Raw genomic sequence first — 23,878 nt, 5'->3', positions numbered from 1 at the left:
GACTCTTTTATTAATTGGAAAATCACTCAAAACCAATGTTTTTACAATCTGTTCTCATAATCATAAACTCGATTATGGACATATATATACAGCCTAACAAACTAACTTGTATTAGACTAGGAAACTTATGACCAACTTACAATAAACTAAAGTTTCCATAAATTAGATTGCTTGGACCCCAAGACTTAGGATTCTAACATGAACAACCAATTGAGATCTCTGTCAAGGGAATTTTTCGATCTCTACTCAAGCACTTGAGAACCAAACAATAATTGAATTCCTACCGCTAAAAGGAAAGATTGGGCAAAACGTGCTACAAAGTTTATATATTAAAAACATGTTGCTTATTATAATTAATTCAAAATATGTCTTACTTTCACATGGATTATTCTATTGTTATAATGAAAGTGGTTTAGTTCCCCTGCTTACAAACATATTGGTCCCTAAATTATAAGATCTCATATCATTTTGTTTTACCTTCCAAAGCACGATAATTCATCTCTTGTAAGCTACACATCTTGCAATCTCTGGCCGCCAGGGTTAGTTGTGAATGTTAGAATAAACACTACAATCTGCCTGATCAAGCAGAAGTAGGGTTTCCATGTAATAGCCAACGAAGAATGAACCATAATTTCCACTAATCCCAATATTATTGATGTATCCCAAGCTGGGTTGATAGACAACAAGTGCAGCTGCTTCTTTGTAATAATCTTTCACTTCCATCATAGGTTCACCACTTTTCGTAAATCCCAGTACCCTTATTGATGCATATGGTGCATTAATGGTGAATAGCTTTTTAAACAAATTCTGAACCCCATGATCATCACCCATACATTACAAACATGATTCATCGCATTTGTAGCGTATTCAAGAACAGCTAGAGACTCCCATACCTTAGAGATGGACAAATTCATGTAAGACTGGTTTGCTAAATTCTCAGGTAGATCTACCACTATAAATTCTTCAGTAGTCATATCAAATGACATTATCATATTTTTTGTGGAAAAACCACCATCAGCAGCAACCAACTTGTCAAAAGCAAACCAAAAAATAAACCTGTCTATAACTACCTCAGACCATGTAACTTTCATCGACTTATTAGGCAGATTACTAGAAAGAATTCTCCAACTACCTTTACTCAATGAGAAAACTTCAACCACCCAAGGGACGCTAGCCCTACTTCTAATTTCCCAGTTTAGATTAACCTGTGTAATCTTCACAATCATAGGGTCGCTTCTGATAGGACAAACCCCGAATCCAAGAATGGTTTCAAGCCCCCAACGTAACACACCAGGCACAGCTACACCAACTGATTTTCTGATTGAAGGATTCCAAAGAACAGCCATCTGTCTTACAGAGTTGTGACGAGAATGACCTGGAACTCGATAATAGCCATACAAGCACAACAATCCTTGAGAGCTACCAACCACACGTGAGTCGCTAAGTACTTTAGCGAGAACAGGAAGACTCACAGCGAACCCTTGTTTGGCGAAAGTTTCATCATCAACAAATGAAACATACTTTTCCTCGGTGTCTACTGGATATTCATACCATACGATTAAACGCTGAGGCTGATTGTGGTAGATATTGTAAGCAGCAAGAAACTCACTGCTGTCGATCAAAGACTTCCATTGTTTGGAGACGGATCTGAATTGAACCAGTGACTTCACAGGAAGTCTTTTGATGATTTCTGCTTGAATTTCGTAAGGTATGTTGTCTGACATTTTGATTTTGGGAGATGGTTAGGGAGTTGAATTTCTAGGGGTTATATGAATGGAGAGACAGACAAGCAGCAATGGATGATTTAAGGATATCTTTTTTTGAATAATGGAGCGCGGCAACGTTTTCCAGGTGGCGGGAGTGATGATTATATGATTTGTCTGGAATTGAGATTTCTTTCCTTCCGAAACCGTTTACTTGGAAAGTGGGCGTTATTTTTGTAAAATGTTTAAATGAATGGTGCATGTGATTGTTTTTCGTATTCAAGCTCATATTTATATGGTAATGATCGTGAAGTGGTTTCTATGTTAAAAAAAAAGTTTATATTTGCATATAGTTTTAAGTTTATATATTCATCATTAACTCTTTATGTAAATTGTGTAATGTTCTCAAAATAGATTATTTATGTATAATTTATTAAAAATCATATGTTTCAAAATAGTAGTATTATAAATACTTGTGAGGCCCATATAATTTAAAAAAAATAAAATAAATTAAAATAAAATAAAAATTGAATATAAAGATGAAAATATTTGATAACTTTAAATTTATAAGAAAATAATAAATTAATGAGTTATTATAATAGAAATGTTTTTTATTTTTAAATTTAAACAAATAATTTAAATAAATAAAAGAAATTACTAAGCTTTAATTTTAAAAATTTTGAAATTAAAAAGTATATTCATTAATGAAATTGATATCAATTTATTACTACATTTATTGCAATTATTATATTAAAATGTTATGTACAATTTAATAAAATAGAAAAACTCATAAAATGACATGTCGAAAATAAATTAATTCAAAATAACTACAAAATGACATTTGGCAAATTGAATGAGAGTGTGACAAGTGGCAAAAAAAAAACTTCACTTATTAGAGAGGATAAAATTATTTAAAAATATTCTGTGTGTATTATGTTTGGTATATGTTCACAAGTTAACTTAGGCCGTTTATGACCGTATTATTTATTTATTTATTTATTGATTTATTAACAAAACAATATCATTGGTATGTATCACTTTGTTAATACTATTTCCCAACATTCACTACTAGAAACTTGAGCTTCAGTGACTGATTTAGCGATGGATAAATTTTGTAGCAAAGTTTTAGGCTTATAGCTAGGGATTTACAAAAGATCTGAGATATTTTAGATATTTACTTTATTTATTCAAAATATTTCATATTAGCCAAGATTTATCGAGGGATCGACTACGGATCTTGCAACTGTTTATCGATGCACCCCAATCCCTTGGTAATCGGTCGAAAATGAAAGCATTTCAGCGAGGGTTTAGCGACAGACAGAGAAATTGTCGATTTTTTCCATGTGGTATGCGTTTAGTGAGAGATCGCCAACGAAAATTATATTTGGGGTACGCACGTTTTTGTTTTACGATCACCGATCTCTGGCTGAAATTAGCACAAACCAATTCCAATTTCACGAAATTGCTATAAGTTTCCTTCCCTCCCAAATCTGGTTTATCACTCTAGAGTAAGTTCCTACGCCCTGTTTACCTAAGATCACCATCTCCGTTCAAACAGATGACCAAACAACTCACCATTGTTGCTTTTGATTCCAGCAACCTCCATAAAACCTAAAAGTAGTTTTCATTAACTTCCGATTCAGGTAAATCTCTTGATTTTCTTTTCTTTAGTCATATATTAGGATGGGTTTAGTTCAGTTACACAATATATTACGTTAGGGTTTAATTTCCCCTTATTTCTGTTTTAATCATCATCCCTCTTATACCTCAACATTACATACACGAATCACCTTGAAACGATTGCATCATGTAACTAAAACCTCTATTTATGATTCATGAATCTCATTTTCTAACTTGACATTTTCCTTCATCTCTTGAATGTTTGTCTCCAATTCAACAGGTTCTGTAGTCAAATGTTGCTTTAACTATGTTTGTCTTCAATTCAACAGGTTCTGTAGTAAAATGTAGCTTTGACTGGTGTTTCTGAGCTTCCCTCCAGTTATTTCTCAAGTGTCTATTCCAATTTTTTTCTCCTCGCCGTCAAGCTTTAAAGGTACTTCTTCATTAGATAGAGACACACAATAATACCTCATATGATAAGCATGAGGATGGAGATTCAATCAAGCAATCCTCCCATTCATTGTTTGTCATGCATACATCTCCAAAAACACAGATTTCATCATATCATATCCCACAAAAGTTTTTAGGTTCTTCCCACAGACTTATCATTCATTCATTCATCTAATTTGGCTTTCAATCTCATAAAATGCCAGCAATTGGCCATGGCATTTCCTTATTGCCATATAGTCGTCTTCTCAATAAATGATGATTAGAAGCACTCTTTCTATAAATATTACTACCTCTGTCCCAAATTAATTGTCCACATTTGACTTTTAAAGTCTTTATTCTTCAACTTTGACCTTAAATATTTTTCTTTTTTATTGATAATACTTGATGCAAAATATATGAATGGATTGTATTTTAATTTTTTTTCATTGTATAAGTTTCATTAAGTAATATATAACACAAATAAAAATATTTTAGGTCAAAGTTAAAAAAAGACTTTAAAAGTCAAAAGTGGACAATTACTTTGGGACGGAGGGAGTAATATGTTTTCATTGGTTTGATGTATGCTCCTTAGTTGCATATTCCATAATAAACTAAATAGGAATGCAAGTTTCCATGAGCTCTACATTAGTATATCCAACTTTGATTTTTGTACCCTTTTGAACTAAAATTCAACGACTCTTCTGAATCATTCTATATTGTTATGGTTACTTCATTGAAATAAATTTTTTAGGTATAATGTGTGTTTATATTTGTCCATTTCTAGATTCGTATGCATATGATTTTAGATATGTATTATTTATTGGGGAAGTTTCTTATTACGAATTTATGTGGGTTTATGCTCTTTGTTTTGGTGATTAACTTTAGGGTTTGATGAGAAACGATCCATTGACAAATGGTAAGCAAAATGATCTTGAGCTTGGAGATGCATTGTTGGTAATTTATTGTTTCTTTCCACTTCCAATTTACATCCCAATTATTTGACATAATTCCTAAGTGAAAGTCATGTTAAGGTTTTTCTAACTTCGTCTATGAAAATCCAAACAGGCTGCAAATGTGAGTTTTTTCAAAGTTCTCTCTCTGGTAAGTGTATGTTATTTCATCAGTTTGTCACTTTCAAATGTTGAATTATATTTTGTGTGTGAAGATATTAATTTGTTTATTAATCACTTAACAAGCAAAACCAGAGGCAGGAATTTTGATTATTGGTATTATCGCTTTGTTGATTGCATCCACATCAAGTATCCTAATTGTATGTCTACATCTTTTCATCTCCCTCAAAATAATTTTGTTTTTATTACATTTCAGCCAATATTTGGTGGGACAATAATTGATATTGTTTGAGGAGATCTCCAAACACGTGAACAAAATAGTAAAACAGTAAGCTTAGTCAATAGAACCATACTAGGTATCATTCTTATTGTTAACTCAACTTTGACTCATTTGTTCTAGCCTCCCTGGACGATAATTCCCACTTGTAACACAGTGACATAGATCCTCGTCTATTCCATTGAGGTAATCCTCCATGCGATTTGCCCATTGTTCGTAGTACTCTGGATAAAAGCATTGGAATCTTAGTTGAAGATCCAAGTAGATGATAAAAACCAGACATTGTGTTCATGTTAAAATTCGCCATTGTTGTAGACTGAACTGATGAAAATCTTTAGAAAAAGAAGACCTATCGGATAAATCTTCCAGAAATTGTTCAGAAAACACTCAAACAATCAAACGATTTGCAGAAAGGTAACAAATCACTCAAATAAAACTAGTTTTCTTAATCAAAAGTGCAAAAATCTTTTGAATCAGAAAGAACAACTCAAAACTTTTGCAAAATAAAATGATAAAACTTGAATTGAATGATTGTATTTTTCACAATTGGAAAAATTCTAGATCAACCAATGTCCAAACTACAACCATGTACCCGTAAATTCACAAATAGTCTAGGTCAACCATTGTAACTCATTTTGAGGTAATAAAGATATAAAATAATTAAGATGAAAATAAGCGTCAAAAATAAATATTAGATAAAGTTGATTTGTATAAATAAAGTGGTAGTGGATGTGACAAGGATTCCGGAAATATAAAGAACACCGAAATCCGAGTTATAACGAAGAAGTTATGACCTATCGAAGTTTCGCGATAGAACCGACACAATGCTGTGTGACGTAAAAAGTGAGTTTACAATCGAATGTTTTTTAGCCTTAGCAACCTAAACGAAAGTTGTAACATACGTTAAACCGAGAGCGTACATAAATAGTACGTCAAAATCTGACTTCGTATGAAGAAGTTATGAATTTTTAACGGACTTTTCCTATCCTGGTCTGTTAAAAATATAACATTAAAAATAAATTTAAAATTAGCCAACGGAGTCTAAACGAAAGTCGTAGAGTACGGTCTCACCTACACGTGGATATAAAGAACATCGAAAACGGAGCTTGTATGTGAAAGTCGTGAATTTTTGAAGTTCAAGGTCCAAATTCTGAAGCTGGTCTGAAGGGGTACGCCCCGCGTAGAGGGTTACGCCCAGCGTTCGCGTTGCATGGCCTCAGATTGACCACGTAGACTCAACCGGATCCAGAAACCTATTCGCTCCTCCTTCGCATAAGAAGACACGTCTGAAGCGAGCCACGTACCCCCTTCCGAGAGTCCGACGGGTGTCTCTTACGCCGCACGTACTGCGAGACTACGCCACACGTACTACGAGGCTTCGACCACCTATAAAAGGGTGCAAGATCTCCCGGTTTGTTTTGCCATTCTACTCCTTCTTTCACCCTAAACACCCTCTTAAACCACTCTACCCCCCCCCCCCCCCCCATGCTTAGGGAACCTCCCAAACACTAGAAGAAAGCCCGGAGCACCCAGAAGTCCCCGAGAAAAGAGTTTTTCGGTTTGAAACTCGGCCTGCGTAAAGCCTGATTTTCAACAGAAAACTCACGATTTCGTCGAGGAAAATCATTTCTTGAACCGAAGTGCTGTCCGAATCACCACCTTATCAAGTGAGTTCATACCCCTACATTTTTACAAGTCTTTTCTATGTTTTTTAGGGGGGGGGGGAGGAATACAAGTAATATACAAGAAAATTTACGTTAAAACACAAACATCCAAATATGTTAATCTTTCTATTTTTATGCAATGATTTTACTATCAAATTCATGTATTACTACGGGCAAAGTTTTGGTAAAACATAACGATACGATAAACATATACAAGAGATTTCGTTTTATTCAACTAAATATATATATATATATATATATATATATATATATATATATATATATATATATATATATATATATATATATATACAGTTATTAAGTATAACTTGAGTCCTATGATAAACTATATAAATATAGTTTACGGAACATGTTAAGATGCAACGATTTTCACACAACACGAAAACAAACCTATAAACTATAATATGTATAGTTTATGGAACAAATATACTATTTTACCAAGTTCTGGCCACAACACGAAAAAAAACTTATAAACTATAATAGGTATAGTTTATGGAACAAATATACTATTTTACAAAGTTCACGTCACAACATGGAAACAAACTTATAAACTATAATAGGTATAGTTTATGGAACAAAGATACCAATTTACAAAGTTCAAGTTACAACACGGAAACAAACTTATAAACTATAATAGCTATAGTTTATGGAATAAACGAACTATTTTTACAAAGTTACATGTTATAAACTAAAAGGATTTTCAGTTGTTACTCGTAAAAACATTGAAGCAATTTGTGAGACGTCTTCGTGTACTTATCTAAGTACTGGTAAAAGTCTTACCTTGTAACCAGAATCTCTTGTAGGGAGAGCGAGATATTTGTGTATAGATCTATTTTGGACTGACAATCCCACACCTCGACTGTTAGCGAAAGTCAGGCCGGCAGGCTTGGGGTGACAAATGTCATTAACATTTCGATGCCTGAAGAACGTCACGATCAGGCCAACCGGGTTAGTATGGTTATAAGAACTCACAAGGAGAAAACAACGACATATTTATGATTAATATATTTTCAAATAATTTTATTTGAATATTAACTTTACATTTGGATTTCAGGGCAAATATATTTTCAAGGGTTTTATTTAAATAATAAAACAATATTACATTATTTGCAAGTATAAAATTTCTAGACTTACACACAGTTACACGAAAAGAAATACATTATATTATTTACTAATATGTTACAAATAGGATTTCAGAAAAAACACATATCGAGTATTCTTTTTGCTAAAGTCTATGATTACTTTATGTTTATGTTAGGGTTATATACAATGAAGATCCGAGAGGCAGTGGAATGTGTGAATTCTGTCTTTCTTCCTATTCCTTGTTTGGTTGTGGGATTAGGGCATAATCACCCAATCGACTGTTCGTTCGATTTTAATTATATATAATTTGCATACACTAAGCAATCATAAGAGGTAACAGTACGGTTCAGACCAATTACTTGAATCAAAACCTCGAATCACAAACTATAAACAAACGAAACTTATACTTTTTGGTATAAAAGTACTAAGACTATGACTTATTTACTAAGAAAATACTGGATTTTCAGGAAGAGCACATTAACGTTTTCAATAACAAAGAACACACTTTTCCAACAAAATACTTATGAGCTCACCAACTTAAATGTTGACACACTTTTTCAAAACACTTGTATTCTCAGGAAAGTTAGTAGACATGTACTATCTCGGGCATTTCGAAGACGGAGTATCGAAGTATCTCGTCTTATCTTTTGTTGTAGTATTAATGTTAAACAATTGATGTTTTGAATACAATGTAAATACTATGTTATCAATACAATGGTTTTTGTTGCTTTGATAACTATTTTTCAATTGTTGTGATACTGTACATGACGTCATCCACCCCCGACGTTTCCGACCTTCCGGTTTGGGGGTGTGACAGTATCGTGCTCTGATACCAAATGAAGTTCGTTTGAATTAGGTATTATGAATGAAATCAAGAACTGAAGGCGTTAAGATCAAAGATGTACATAGAACCTATTTGGCACTTTGATTATGTCTGAAAGAGTACAGGAACACTAAAGAGTACAAGCACTCAAGCTCTTAAAAAGTACTCTCGACCCCTATACTTTCCCTATTTATAGAGAGATACAGACACGTACAAAAAAACATAAGAGCTGAACATTAACGCTTCGACCTCTAAAATGCGTTATGTAATACGTACATTCGAAATACATGACCTCGACATTCGACACTACCCAAGCCTAAATGTACTTCGAAACCTCACTACATAATTCAAACCATACAACATCGCATTCATCATGGATGGAAATCGAGGATTTTCAAAATAAAATGGAAGCTTGAAAAAGGTGCAGGCCACATACACCAACTTTGTCGATATCTGTAAACCCATATATCATTCAAACCCATTGACAACCCAAATTTGATCATTTACCCAGATTCAAAGCACGGTTCTTGTTTCAGAGTGATTTCATATGGTCCAATCCTATAATGCATTGCGTTCATCCTGGATGGAAGTCGAAAATTTGCAAAATAAAATGGAAGCTCGAAAAAGGTGCAGGCTACATACCCCAACTTGTCGATATCTATAAACCCATATATCATTCAAACCCATTGACAACACAAATTTGATAATTTACCTAGATTCAAAGCCATGACCTAAACATAAACTGTCATCTGAAACAATCATTATGAAAATTAGTTACTTGATGAAACCCATGAAAAATGACACTTAATTTTGAATCGTTATCCAACCGAAATTTCCAGTTTCGATACATCTTCATCTTACCGAAAACCAACAAAACTCGCAACTCCTTCAATTTTAAATCCACCTTTACAACACAAGAACAACTACACTATTTTCGGATCAAACATGGTAGAGTGAAGAACAGGATGACGAAGAAAAACCCTAAAATTCGTCGTCACTAAATAGATTAAACCAACAACTGAAATCGGTGATGATAATAAAATGTTTGAGATAAATCGATTATTAAGAATAAATACATATGTAGATCGACAGTGAGAATGGATGAATAGGAAATATGATGATATGTGAATGTTATGTTGAAGAACAAATGAATAAATTTCAAGAAATAATTTATCTTTCCAAGAAGGTTGCCATGTAATTAGTAAATGTCATGTTATTGTTAAGTTGTGTTAAGATTTTACATGTGGCTATCTGCACCGGTGGTTAGAGGTGAAAGGGACTAAAAGTGCAGGTCATGACTCAATTTATACCCCCATAAAGCAACCAAAATATTTTAGGGATTAAAAAGATTAAACCTAAAAACTTCGTAGGTCGTTTGTGTCATTTTCCCTATTTATTATTTTAGGCACAGAGTCTGTAAAGAGCTAGAGGCATTATAGCAAAAAGTCAAATATATATATCTAACCTAATTAATGAAAATCATTTTTGCCAAATGTCATGTTCTTATTGAATTTGACATGTGTCATTTTCTAAGATTTTTTTTAATTATTATTTTCCACTTGTCATTTTCTTGTATTTTCCGTTTTCTTAAACTTAAAATCCATATTTTACTAACGATTTATATATGTAAGGTGAATCATTCTATTAAATTCCAGAATAAATGCTCAACAACCATTTTCTTTCTTTCCTATTTCAAATCTCCTAGCTAGAATATATTGAATTAGTTACTTTATTCATTATATCATTTTTATTTATATAAAAGTATTAGTTTAAAGAATATGTAATGCTTAGAATTTTATATTAAACTTTTAATTTTAATAAACCGGTGTAGTACACATGTCTTACACCTACTATAATCAACATAACAAGTTAGCAACAACGCTAAGAGCAAAAATATGTATATATGAAAGATTTTTTATCAGAAAATTACAGCAAACCCAATGGAGAAAACCATCACAACAGTCAATCATCTACAAGATTTGCATAAGACCTTCCAGTATGCTGGCCACAAACTAGGTCGCGGTCTAGGTGGCCACGAACCACAAGTGTGCACACCATCCCGGTGGCTCGTGGTGGCTCGTGGTTGTGGCCCTTCGTGCTCCGAACAATGATTTCAAACACCCAATCAATTCATTTCTTCCTTTAAACCTCGTTTGACCTCCTATAACAACTACTTTCAATTTCTTTTTTTTTCCTTCAATATTTACCTACAAATATTACCACTCATCTTCTTAATTTTCACACATTTCTTCTCCCTTTAGTCATCATACCTTTTTTTTTGTTTGTTCTTTTAAAAACCATGCATCCTAAAAATAAGAAATGGTCAGAAGAAGAAGAAGAGAAATTAGCACAAGCATTGAAAGTGTTTTCCATGGTTTAATGAGTTGTGCAATTCGAAATGTTGAAGAAATATGCTCGAAGTGCCACGATATGAGGGTCAAATGTTCTGAGTTAAATGAAATTTATAACTTTGTTATAAATAACGTACACGAAGCATATATCGATCCGATTAATTTGGCCATGGAGCAATATGAAAACACAAATCATAAACATTTTGGACATGTCAAAGCTTGGCAAAAGTTGAAGAATTCACTAAAATGGAATAATCTTGCTTAAAATACAAATCAAAAGTTTGGTATTTTTAGGTTTTTAATTTTTAATGTTATTTTTATTTTTTTTATTTTAATTACTATAACTTTTATTTTTAATGTTATTTTTATTTTTCTTATTTTAATTAATGTAGTTTTATTTAATGTAATTTGGTGTTATAAACTAATGAAAAACTAGTATTTAAGAAAAAATATGATTTTTATGTATTTTTCATTTAAATATATTTAAAAAAATCAGGTTGAGTGATCTGTTTAGTGGTAGATATCCCATATGTTTGGTGGTGGTTAGTAGTGAAGATGTAGCACCCACCACTATATTAGTTAGTGGTGGGCATAATGGATAGCCTAAGGTACGTTAACAAAAGGATGATGGATCTGTGAACGGAAGAAACTGACGAACAGGTACAAACTATGAAGTTGCATATAAACTTCTGAACTGTAAGATCATAAATAAAATATTAAGTTGCATTTATTGTAGAATTGTCATATCGATGCATGGTAACCCATATGATCAATTAAAACCTGGAATTTAACTTCAACATTAACACACTGAGAAAATGGTACCAAAAAAGAAAAATGTTACTAGCTACTAGTTTAGAAGCTTGGATTCTTCCTCCTGAAATAGAATACTATTATCTTTCTTGGCTGCTCATAAACGGATTGCTTATTTGCTCCAGCTTTTTCAATGCAGCCACCGGCTTGTCTTCAGCTAGTGATAGAAAAAACACTAGAATCTGGGTAATCAAGCAAAAGCAGGGTTTCCATGTATGAGTCAACAAAAAATGAACCACCTTTTGCGTAAATAGCAGTATGATTGAAGTCTTTTGAACAAAGATCATAGAATACAAATGCAGCTGGTTCTCCAAATTCATCTTGTGTTTCCATCATGGGACCACCATTCTTCATAAATCCCAAAATCTTTATAGATGCATATGGTGCGTTAATGGCAAACAACTTTGAAAACAAGTTCGGAACACCATTATTCATCACCCATATGACACAGTCTTGTTTCTCATTGTTTGTACTGTATTCAAGCAGCACAAGTGACCCCTTTAACTTAGAAATGGAAAATTCGATAGAAGATTGATGTGCAAAACAGTTTGGTAAGTCTATCAGAGTAAATTCTTGAGTAGTCATATCAAATGACAAAATCAGCTTATTTGCATCTACCCCATATTTAACAAATTCCTCAATCCCATGAAAAGCAAACCAATAAATAAACTTATCTATAACAACCGGATTCCATCTAACTGTAACCGGTTTATCAGGCAGTTTGCTCGTAGGAATTCTCCAACAACCTGTGCTTAATGTATAAACTTCAACTGCCCAATGGACGCCAATACTATTTCTCATTTCCATGCTAACAATTGTAATCTTGACAATCATAGGGTCACTGGTGATAGGACAAACCCCAAAACCAAGAACAATATGACGAAATCCCCACCCTGACACACGAGGAACAACAACACCAATGGATTTTCTAATAGAATGATTCCAAAGAACAACCATCGCTGTTGCAGATTTATAACAAGAATGATCTCGCTCAAAATCGTACAAGCACAACAATCACTTAGAGCTGCCAACCACTCGTAAATCCTTGTAATGTTTAGCAAGCCCAAGAGTAGTCGGATCAATCTCCTGGCGAGTAAAAATTGACTCTAAAGTTTCATCATTAACAAATGAAACAATTGTTTTCCCAGTCTTTCCAAGATCTACATAGCAATCTTCATACCATACAAGAAGATGGTTTAACTGAGTCTGGCCAGCGGTTTGAACAACAATAAACTTAGAACTGTCCATCAAAGTCTTCCATCGTTTTGAGACAGATCTAAATTGAAGCAATGGCTTAACTGGAAGTCTTTTAATGATTTCCACTTGAAGTTCAAAAGACAAGTAGTCTGACATTTTGGTTTCTGGAGGTTGTTCAGTATGTGAATTTGTAGGGGGTTATATATGTTGGAATAATCCAGAAGTTTGAAACTCATATCCATTTTGATTTGAATTTTGAGTCATTATCTTTTCCTGCAAATTTGGTAGCAGATAAACCTAGTTAGTTAGTTCTTTGTTTCTAGTATAAATAGGAGTTATTTAGATGTTTACGTGTGTGTGTTTTTTTTATTTTGAAGAGTTAATAAAAACCCCAGCAGAAAAATTTCCCAAAATACCATTCTCCATTGTATTCATCTCTTCCACTGTTTGTTCTATCTCTTGTGTTTAGTGTTTCTGCAGAAAGAAACACAGGGTTCTGATTTACACTTGGTATCAGAGCAATACCAGGTTACTAAGCAACATCAACGACATGGATGGACAGAAAAAAGACGGCTCATATGGAATCCATTACCCGATGTTGACGAGAAGCAACTATGCAGTTTGGGCAATAAAGATGAAGGTTTTTATGCAAGCCCAAGAAGTATGGGAAGCAATTGAACCTAAGAACCCCCAGAACCCTGTTGGTGTGAAGAAAGATAAGATGGCAATGGCTGCCATCTACCAATCCATTCCCGAAGACATGGTCCTGTAGTTAGCAGAGAAGCAGACATCGAAGGAGACTTGGGACACCCTCAAAACAATTTAAATGGGTGCTGATCGTGTGAAGACAGCTAAGGTTCAAACCTTAAAGGCGGAGTTCGAGATTTTGACTATGAAGGAGACAGAAACTGTGGATGATTTTTCGGCAAAAATCACCAACATAGTTAGTAATATTCGAGCCTTGGGAGATAAGGTTGAGGAAGCCTACGTGGTAAAGAAGCTATTACGGGCAGTTCCGTCTAAGTTTGTGCAGATTGCCTCAACGATTGAGCAATTCGCAGACATGGAAATAATGATCGTCGAAGAAGTAATCGGGAGATTGAAAGCGCATGAAGAGCGGGTACGCGGTCAGAGTGATAATGATGAGAAGAAGTTGTTGCTAACTCATCAGGAGTGGCTTGATAGATCTAAGAAACAAGGTGAGGATGGACATGAGTTATTACTAACATATCAGGAGTGGCTAGAATCTCGTGGTCGTGGCAGTGGAAGATCAGGCGGTAACAATAACCGAGGAGGTCGGAGGGGCGGTGGTGTCCACCATAACCCAGGAGGAGGTCGAAATTCATTTGGTGCTCGTGATAAAAGTATGGTACAATGCTACAACTGTCAAGATATCGGTCATTATGCCTCGGAGTGTAAAAATCCAAGGCGTGAAAGAAATTAGGAGGCAAATCTAACCAAGGAGGCAAATCTAACCAAGGATGAAGACGATGACGAGCCGACACTGTTAATGTCAATGTACAACTCTTTGAAGCGCATGAGGAGGTATTATTGAATGAGAAAAATATAGCTCCAAAGTTAAAATCTACAGGTGATGAACCCAACAGGTCCAATATTTGGTACCTGGATAATGAGGCAAGCAATCATATGACTGGGCAACAAGAAAAATTTAGAAATCTTGATAAGACCATTCGGGGATATGTGAAATTCGGAGATGGATCAAAGGTTCGGATAGAAGGCATGGGGTCTATATTGTTTCAATGTAAAAATGGCGAGCAGCGTTTGTTACAACAGGTGTACTATATCCCAAGTTTATGTAATAATATCATAAGCTTGGGACAACTTGCACAAGATGGTGACAAAATTCTAATGCTTGGTTCTTTCTTATGGATTCACGATAGATCTGGTAAGTTACTCATGAAAGTAAGATAATCATTGAACAGGTTGTACACGATAGTTTTGAAAGAAGTGGAACCAGTTTGTTTGATGGGAAGTATTAGCAAACCGGAATGGATTTGGCATGCACGCCTCGGCCATGTAAACTTCCCCGCTATGAAACAAATGTATGACAGTGAAATGGTTACTGGTTTACAACACCCCACTCAACTCTGTGAAGGATGTTTAGTCGGGAAGCAAACACGAAAACCTTACCCAACATACGCAAACTATAGAGCCGAGAGAATACTTGAGCTTGTGCATGGCGACCTATGTGGTCCCATCTCACCACCCACGCCTTCTGGTAATCAATATTTTTTTCTCCTTGTTGATGATTATAGCCATGTCATGTGGGTGTATATGCTAAAAACAAAAGATGAGACTTTTGGTATCTTCAAAAAATTTCGTGTGCTTGTTGAAAATGAAACCGGAGTGAAACTCAAGACGTTTAGATCTGATCGTGGGGGGGAATTCCTCTCGAAGCAATTTACTACGTACTGTGAAGAAACTGGTCTAAAACGTCATTTCACAGCACCATATTCTCCGCAACAAAATGGTGTCGTGGAGAGACGAAACCGTACCGTGGTTGAAATGGCGAGGAGCATCTTAAAAATCATGAGTGTTCCGGGAACCTTATGGGGTGAAGCTATACGACATGTCGTCTACGTGCTCAACCGAGTGTCAACAAAGGCACTCAAAGATATAACCCCATATGAGGCATGGTCAGGAAGAAAGCCCAACCTGGATCACTTGAGAGTTTTCGGGTGTATTGCTCACACGAGGGTTGCAATCAGTAACTTACAGAAACTTGATAATCGTAGCATAAAACTGGTGCATCTAGGTTGTGAACAAGGAAGTAAAGCCTATAGATTACTCGATCCTAATACCGGAAAAATATATGTAAGTAGAGATGTAAAGTTTGAAGAAGATAGATGCTGGTCGTGGGTAGAAACAGTTGAGTACCAGACTACCCAAGGAGCTACTTTTGTTCTTGAAGAGTACAACTCACCAATGCACGATGTTGAATCAGAAAATCAATCTTCCACACCATTGCACTTTGAAAGCATAACTGAAGACTTTATCCAAACACACTCACACGAACAGGTGCAGTCAACCCCATAACCTTTTTCTACACCCGTGGAACCAGGTAGCTCGGATGGTTCGTGTGCTTCTTTAACAAACTCAACAGGAAGAGAAACTCCGGAAAGGTACCGTTTGTTAACTGATGTTTATAATGATTGTGACTAGCTCTTATTCTTACAAGATGTCAATGAACCCACATCATATTCCATGGCTACAAAAGATGAAAATTGGGTCAAGGCGATGAAAACTGAATTGGATGTGTGACAACCTGAAATTTCAAGGTAATGTAACGAATTCCAGTCGAACCTCGTAACCTGTTTTAAGTTAATAAGAATATCATCGAAAATGAAGCGTTCAAAAAGCTCCGTTTTAGTACCTTATGTGATGGATATCATGATAAGGTTTCCAAAAATATAAAGAACCCTAAAATCCGAGTTATAACGAAGGAGTTATGACCATTCTAAGATTCCCGACAAAACCGGCAATGCTGATAAACGTAAAACATGAAGTTTCAATACAATAATTATTAGCCTTAGGTGTCTGAACGAAAGTCGTAGATATCGTTAAACCGTGAGCATGCGTAAAAAGAACGCCCAAATCTGACTTCGTATGAGGAAGTTATGATTTTCCAAGATCCGGATATAGCAGTAGACAGCTAAAAACTCGAAATAGAGATCGAGAGACTTCTAGCCGAAACAACCTAAATGAGAATTGAAGATCTCAGCAATAGTAGTGCAACGGCGAAAAGTCTGACAAAAACGGACATCGGATGACGAAGTTACGTATTTTTAACGGAATTATCATGTCCCGGCCTATTAAATAAAATATTATTAAAAATAAAGTAAAAACTAGCCGACGAAGTCTAAATGAAAGTTGTAGAGTATTTTCTCACCTTCGCGTGGATATAAAGAACGTAAAAATCGGAGTTCGTATGCGAAAGTTACGGAATTTACAAGTTCGTGGCACACACACCGAGACGATTTACGCCCAGCGTACCCTCGTACGCCCAGCGTACTCGGATGCTAGACTCCGGTTGGTCCACGTCGCCCCGATGCTTCGTCCGAGGATGCGGTCATGCATGACGTCGCGTACGCGTAGCGTACACTCGCTAGTACGCCCCGCGTACACGAGGGTTCCAGCCACTATAAATAGAATTGCGAGGGTTCCGGGCATTTTGCTCATTTTCTCTCCTTTTTCTTGCGTTTTACCTCGTTTTGCGTGCATAGAATATCCCGAAGCCCCGGTTTTCATACCCAAAGCCCCGAAGGAAGATTTACGCTCCCGAGAATCCCGAGAAAATCAACTTTTCCTGTCCAAGTTCTGCCCGGTTTTTCGTCTCACCTTCTTCAATCTATCAAGTGAGTTCATACCCCCTTAATTAACCTTTTAAATGTTTTTAAATGCTTTTATGGGGGGGGGGGAATACAAGTTGAATCATGCTAGTTATCATATCAAACAGATGTGATTCATAACCCGCATGCAAAAGGATTTACTACACTTTTATCTGTTTTACCAAATATAATACTTTAAATGGTTTTCTAAAACGTTTTTACTAGTTTAAATCTCTTTATCAAACTGTCTTACACTCTGTATACTTCCTTTCAAAATCTGTTACAGCTGTGTTTCACTTAAACTGTCTTATCAAACCGTTTTCAAATTGTTTCATAAACTGATATCAAGTCATCTTTTCTTAGTTATCAAACTTTTCAAAGGTCTTACAAAAACTTCTTTTATACTTTTATTTGTCAAATGCATGCCTATATATCATGTATACATATATGGTCATAAAAGTTCCATGCGTCAGTTCAGTACCTCTGGGTAGCAAAGGTATACTTCCGATTATACTCGTACATTACTAATAACTATAATAGGTATAGTTAGGAGATACTACTTGCCACTCCTAGTACAAGGAATCCACACAAGAGTCAGTTCATTCATGAGTCTATACGAATACATGCTGTTTGTAAAGATACTATTACAGGGATACTTTTACTTAGATACGATTACATATGTGCTGTACGTAGAGATACTATTACATGGATACTTGTATATAGATACAATTACATAGATCCTATATGGTTAGATTCTATTACATATTATATGAGTAGATACTATTATATACTCTACGGGACTTACCATTCCGCACCCAGGGCTGTTAACTACAGTAGGGAAAATGCACATCGGTAGATGGCTACGGTATACGCTACGGGACTTACCATTCCGCACCCAGGGCTGTTAACTACAGTAGGGAAAATGCACATCGGCAGATGGCTACGGTAGTACTGTTCGGCGAGTTTCCACGCCGTGAATATCCTGATACAGAAGGATACACTCTCTGTTATTATATTATCTTCTTTATTTCCTTTACTTTATGTCACGTTCCTAAAATCGATGAGGTAGATTAGATTTGAATAATAATAGTTGTACAAGGTAAAACTTTCTCTTACGTAGAGGTTCATGCTTTCAAAACACATGAGTCTTGGTAGAAGACTACTTTTTTTACTAGTAGGAAATATGGGATTTTCTAGGGTTTTCACACTTATACAAAGCTGCTTTCTCAAACTTTTACGAATCTTTCACAACAACTTTTCATAAGAAATGACACTTAAATACTTATGAATTCACCAGCTTTATTGTTGATACTCGCTTTCAAAATAACTTGTATTCTCAGGTCACAAATAGACAAATACCGATACAAGGTTTAGAGAAGATGGAGAAATCAAGACTCGTCTTTTTATTTCGAGTATTCATTATGTTGTTTATACTATGAAAGAACACACTTGTAATTAAAATTATACTATTAATGCAATGGATGATGTTGTTGCTTGTTTACTACTTTACATTGTTGTGATACTTGACATGACGTCCTCCACCCCAGAACGTTTCCGCCGTTCTCGGTTTTGGGGTGTGACAGATTGGTATCAGAGCATTGTTTATAGTGAATTGAGTATATCAACCCATAAAAGATATACCGTCTATAAATACAATGGGATTAAAATACTCTGACCAAGAGTTTATACTTTTAAATAATAAAATATTTAATTAAGTATACGTGCCTGCATTCATACTAAAATCAGTGTCACAATGACAAAAACAAAAGTATTACGATTGTTGAATGTCACAAGTAAGCTTGGGGATGTATGGTCAGTCCTGGGAGTGGCATAGCCTGATCAACTATGCTGGTCCGAGGAGTGATTAGCATATGCCCAAGAATGGTTGTGATGTGGCAACAAGTCTAAAAACTTACCAACACTACCACAATGAAATACCATAGGGGTATTTGGTGTTACTGTAATTACATATCTGAGAACTAAATAGATCTTTATCAATAGGTCAATAGTTGCTTAGTGGATACATTAAAATTATATGTATCTAGGACGTCATAGACTCAGAATACGTGAATCTTTGCTTTATGTCCTGTCCTTGTTTGGTTGGGGGCTTAGGGTTAGGGTCACTTATTTGAAGGTCTATCCTGTCCTAAATACATATAACTAGTATGCACTAAACAAGTATTGGAGCAACTGATAAAGATCATCTAAGAATTTGCTAATTAGTACGTCTATTTAGTTATTTCTTATATCCCTTTTCTCGCGTAGAGATCATGGCTGGATTTCCATCCCCACGACAACCCGTACTACCCTAACCACGACAATGCTGGATGGCTCGAAGAGGAACCAGGGAATAATCACCCAATCCCTATGGATGGTCACCAAGCTGAAGGCTTTGCTGATGATTCTGACTCCGAACCTGAAGTGGAGAACCTACCTCCGATGGCTCTTGTTCCAAATCCTAACCCTCATCCGGCTTTTCAAGGCCCGACACCTCCATGGATGGAAAGCTTGGAAACATGGAGCCAAGTGCAGGATCAGCCCATGCCATTTAACGAAGACCGAAGCTTTTATGACCTAAGTGAAGGGGGCTCAGTAGACAGAGTCTTGCCAATCCTGGTCCGCAGAGTGGCCTGAAATGAGATTCAAGGCAGGACATCCCTCCATCAAATCATGGAAGTGGTCACCAATGCGAGAATGCATATGATCCGCACCATTCGCCTGGAAGATGCTCGTGAGAGATCTGAGAGAGACCATGAAACCCTACTGCGAGCACTAGCTGAAACACGAGCCGAAGACATAGAGCTCCGAGTACGCCAAAGGGTGTACGAAAGACACATGCTTGATATGGAATGTCAACTAGCTGAACTAAGGGTTCACCATAAGGGTGACCGTCGCCAGTAGGAGATGCTTTACTTTCCTTCTTTGTTTTAAGGAATCGTTCTTCCTATCTATGCCCTATGTGGCACTTTTCTATGAAACTACCTTGTACCATATGTACCTTTAGTTAGGCCTTTATGCGGCCAAAACCTTTTTACTCTGGATATGATGTAAGACCTTCTGCGAGGTCAATTTTCCCAAACTTATTACATCATGAATGTCAATGATATTGACAGTCGGCTAATTTCTGTGTCACTCCTTGTTCAAATACTTTCATCATACTTTTGTAGGAGTCTATCTAAAACCCAATCTAGTCAAGTTATTGGACTAGGGTAATTTAGCTCCGGGATCATTCCCAATTATCTTTCAAAGGTTGGACCATGTTATTCACCAACCAATGGAACCCCGGTTTGAACGACAAACGTCATGAGACCATTCTACGAACTTACTTCTACTATGTACTAGGACTACATCATAGGGATGTAGGTCAAACCCTCGAGAACTTATTTCTACTCTTTACATGTACGATCGAAATACATCTAGATTCAACCATAATCGCTCACGAATTCATTTTCTTCCCATGTTACAGAATCATGTCGTCATCCGGAAATAGTCAGTCGAACAACGAAACCCCTATCCTTCATATCGATGCAGCTACCTTTCAAGCTGCAGTCTCAGCTGCCGTGACAGCTGTTCTGACTCACCTTAACGCTAACAATGCAAATGTTAGCGGAATGGGTACCAATGATTCCAATCCAAGTGACAACCAAGTACACCCACGAGTAACGAACTGCCACAACACTCCGAATCTCAAGCCCAAGAATAACAGACAAAGGTTCAAGAAAAGGGGTAAAGGCAAAGCACCCCAAGGGGCGAACAAGAGACAAAAACCTGTGGCAGCCTTCGCGGCCACGACGTCTGTAACTCCTACTTTCATCCCTACTAGCATCCCGGTTATCCCTAACCCAGCCAGACAGTACGCTGGCAACCTCCCAGAGTGCAACAAATGCAACTATCACCATCATGGACCTTGTCGGGTAATGCAGTGCTTAAACTGCAACAAAAAGGGACACACCATCAACTACTGCAGGGCTCGGAACCAACACCTTACTTCAACCACCGACGTCAAAATTTCTCGGATATGCCATCTATGTGGTGCTATGGGACATTTCAAAAGGGACTGCCCAACAGAGAAGGGTGACGGGGGAACAGGAGGAGTTTGACCCCAGATCAACAAAAGACAACAAAGGGCCCTACTATAGTATATGAACGTTTCCAATCAACTGTATTTTTGTATGCTTTCAAAATGTTTAAAACTAGTGCAACTCGAGTCTTATCTTTTGCGAGATCCCGTCAGTTAAAGGACCCTCGTGCCGCGTATACTTGTCTTTTGTAGTATACCAAGTCGCAGCAATAGTCTCGTAGTAAAACTATAGTACTGTAACGCTATTAAAAATTGCACAGTCATGTTTTGTCTGTAACACCTTTATGATCGAATCTAGTGCCGTTATTTCTAAATAATTTCGATTTTTCCCTACAACTAGAGTCCATTCGATCCTCACAATACCAGTTCGTGCGTACATCTCTTTCTCCGTAATTGCCTTTCTAGCGAAGCCGTCATTCCGGAACTCCGAGGTACTCATGCATAGAGTACCGTATGTTTCGTATCCTTTCCGAAGAAACCTCAGCAAACCTCCCCGAAATACCACTCGTATAGTACGTCAAGTTCAATCTGAAGGCCCATACGGTTAATCTATCACTGAGGAATGTATACGCAACTGTGGTACATAATTAAGGTTCTACATGTTTAGAATTGATGATTCTGCTTTAACTTCTTTTCCTTGTTTGGATGTGAGCTTAGAGAAAAATCATTTATTCGACTACCTTTTCAATCTTAATTATATACGACTCGTATACACAAGACTGTGATTGATGAACCATCTATGAATCCTAATATGAACTTCAGGACGGAGACTGCCCAGGACTACGAGTAATCACATCGTCATGCGAACAAAACATAGAACCCAGTACGACTCCTGTAACTAGATCGCCCTACAGTCTAACACCCCCGAGCTGCAAGAACTGTCAGGTCAAACCTAAAGAACTACTCATCAATGGAATTGAAAGACCAAGCTCCTCACCATGGAGAGCTCCGGTCCTGTCCTTCAAGAAGAAAGACAAATTGTTTCGTGGGTCCATCAACTTCAGAAACCTCGACAAGATCTCCAGTAGAAGTCATTACTATCTGCCTCGCATAGATGAATTGGTCGACCAACCGCGAGGAACGATGTACCTTTCAGAAGTGGACCTGTGATCCGAATATGACCAGTTGCGAGTATTAGAGAAGGATGTCCCGAAGACAATCTTCCAAACTCGATGCGGACGCTACGAGTCCGTAGTGATACCCCTCGGATAGGACCGATGCGCCGAAATATTCACGAACTTAATGAATAGAGTACGCCATTCTTACTTGGATCAGTTCGTCATTGTCTTTGTAAATGACTTACTTATCTGCTCTCGTAGTAAGAAGGGAATCATAAAGAGCATCTACAACAAACCATAGAAACAATACGATCAGAGAAGCTTTACACGAAGCTCTCTAAATACGAGTTTTAGAATTAAAGAGTCAAATTCCTAAGATGCAATATTAGTAATGTAGGAATTCTTGAGGACCCTTTCAATTAATCAAAACCATTGAGAATTTGTCAGCACCGAAGACGCCGACGGGGATTCGCCAAATTCTAGGTCTCGCTAACCTACTGTCGTAGTTCATTTAGGAGTCCTCGCAAATTACAGAACCTCTTACGACTTTGACCCAGAAGAGAGCTGCCCTTGACCGGGAAGAGAAGCAAGAGGGAGAAACCTTTGGAACTCCAGGTGAGAGACCCGATTTCTTTTGGAAGCCTCACTCTGGGAAGGCTTGATAAGCTTCGGAAAGCGTGGAAAGCTAAAATCCAATATAGTTAGGACCTCCGAGATTCTTGCCAAATTCGGCCCCGTAACTAACAAATTCAACCTACTCGCGAACTCAGTGACGTACATTCTACCCTCCACGTCTCGAACTTGCAAAAGTATCCATCCGACGAGACTCTTGTAATCCCACTCGACGAGATCGAGTTCCACAAGAGCCTCACCTTCGTTGAAGAACTGTAGTGACCATGGACCGAGAGGTCAGGCGAACGAATCAGAGCCATTTCCCATTAGTAAAAGATTCGCTGGAGTGCCATGCGAAGACCTGAATAGACTTGGGAGCACGAAGATCAGATGAAACAAAAGTACCCGCATCTCTTTCCCTAATCCTCAGATATGTACCTTACATTTAAATTTCGGGACGAAATTCCCTCTAACGGGGGGATGATGTGACAACTTGAAATTTCAAGCTAATGTAACGAATTCCAGTCGAACCTCGTAACCTGTTTTAAGTTAATAAGAATATCATCGAAAATGAAGCGTTCAAAAAGCTCCGTTTTAGTACCTTATGTGATGGATATCATGATAAGGTTTCCAAAAATATAAAGAACCCTAAAATCCGAGTTATAACGAAGGAGTTATGACCATTCTAAGATTCCCGACAAAATCGGCAATGCTGATAAACATAAAACAC

General features: G+C 36.6%; 1 protein-coding gene and 1 pseudogene across 1 annotated transcript; both read right to left on the bottom strand.

Moving 5' to 3' along the window:
* Positions 1–540: 540 nt before the first annotated feature.
* On the bottom strand, positions 541–1,724 carry LOC145157331 (putative F-box protein At3g16210; annotated as a pseudogene).
* A 10,280-nt stretch (positions 1,725–12,004) lies between these two features.
* On the bottom strand, positions 12,005–12,808 carry LOC145157330 (uncharacterized). The gene has a single exon (XM_079076389.1). The coding sequence runs from the start codon at positions 12,806–12,808 to the stop codon at positions 12,005–12,007; it is 804 nt and encodes a 267-aa protein (XP_078932515.1).
* Between the last annotated feature and the right edge of the window lie 11,070 nt (positions 12,809–23,878).

The sequence above is a fragment of the Lactuca virosa genome, chromosome 2 (genome assembly GCF_052849685.1).
Source record: "Lactuca virosa cultivar CGN04683 chromosome 2, Lactuca_virosa_CGN04683_v6, whole genome shotgun sequence".
Classification (NCBI taxonomy): domain Eukaryota; kingdom Viridiplantae; phylum Streptophyta; class Magnoliopsida; order Asterales; family Asteraceae; genus Lactuca; species Lactuca virosa.
The sequence above is the reverse complement of the archived record's forward strand: the minus strand, read 5'-3'. Positions and strand labels throughout refer to the sequence as shown.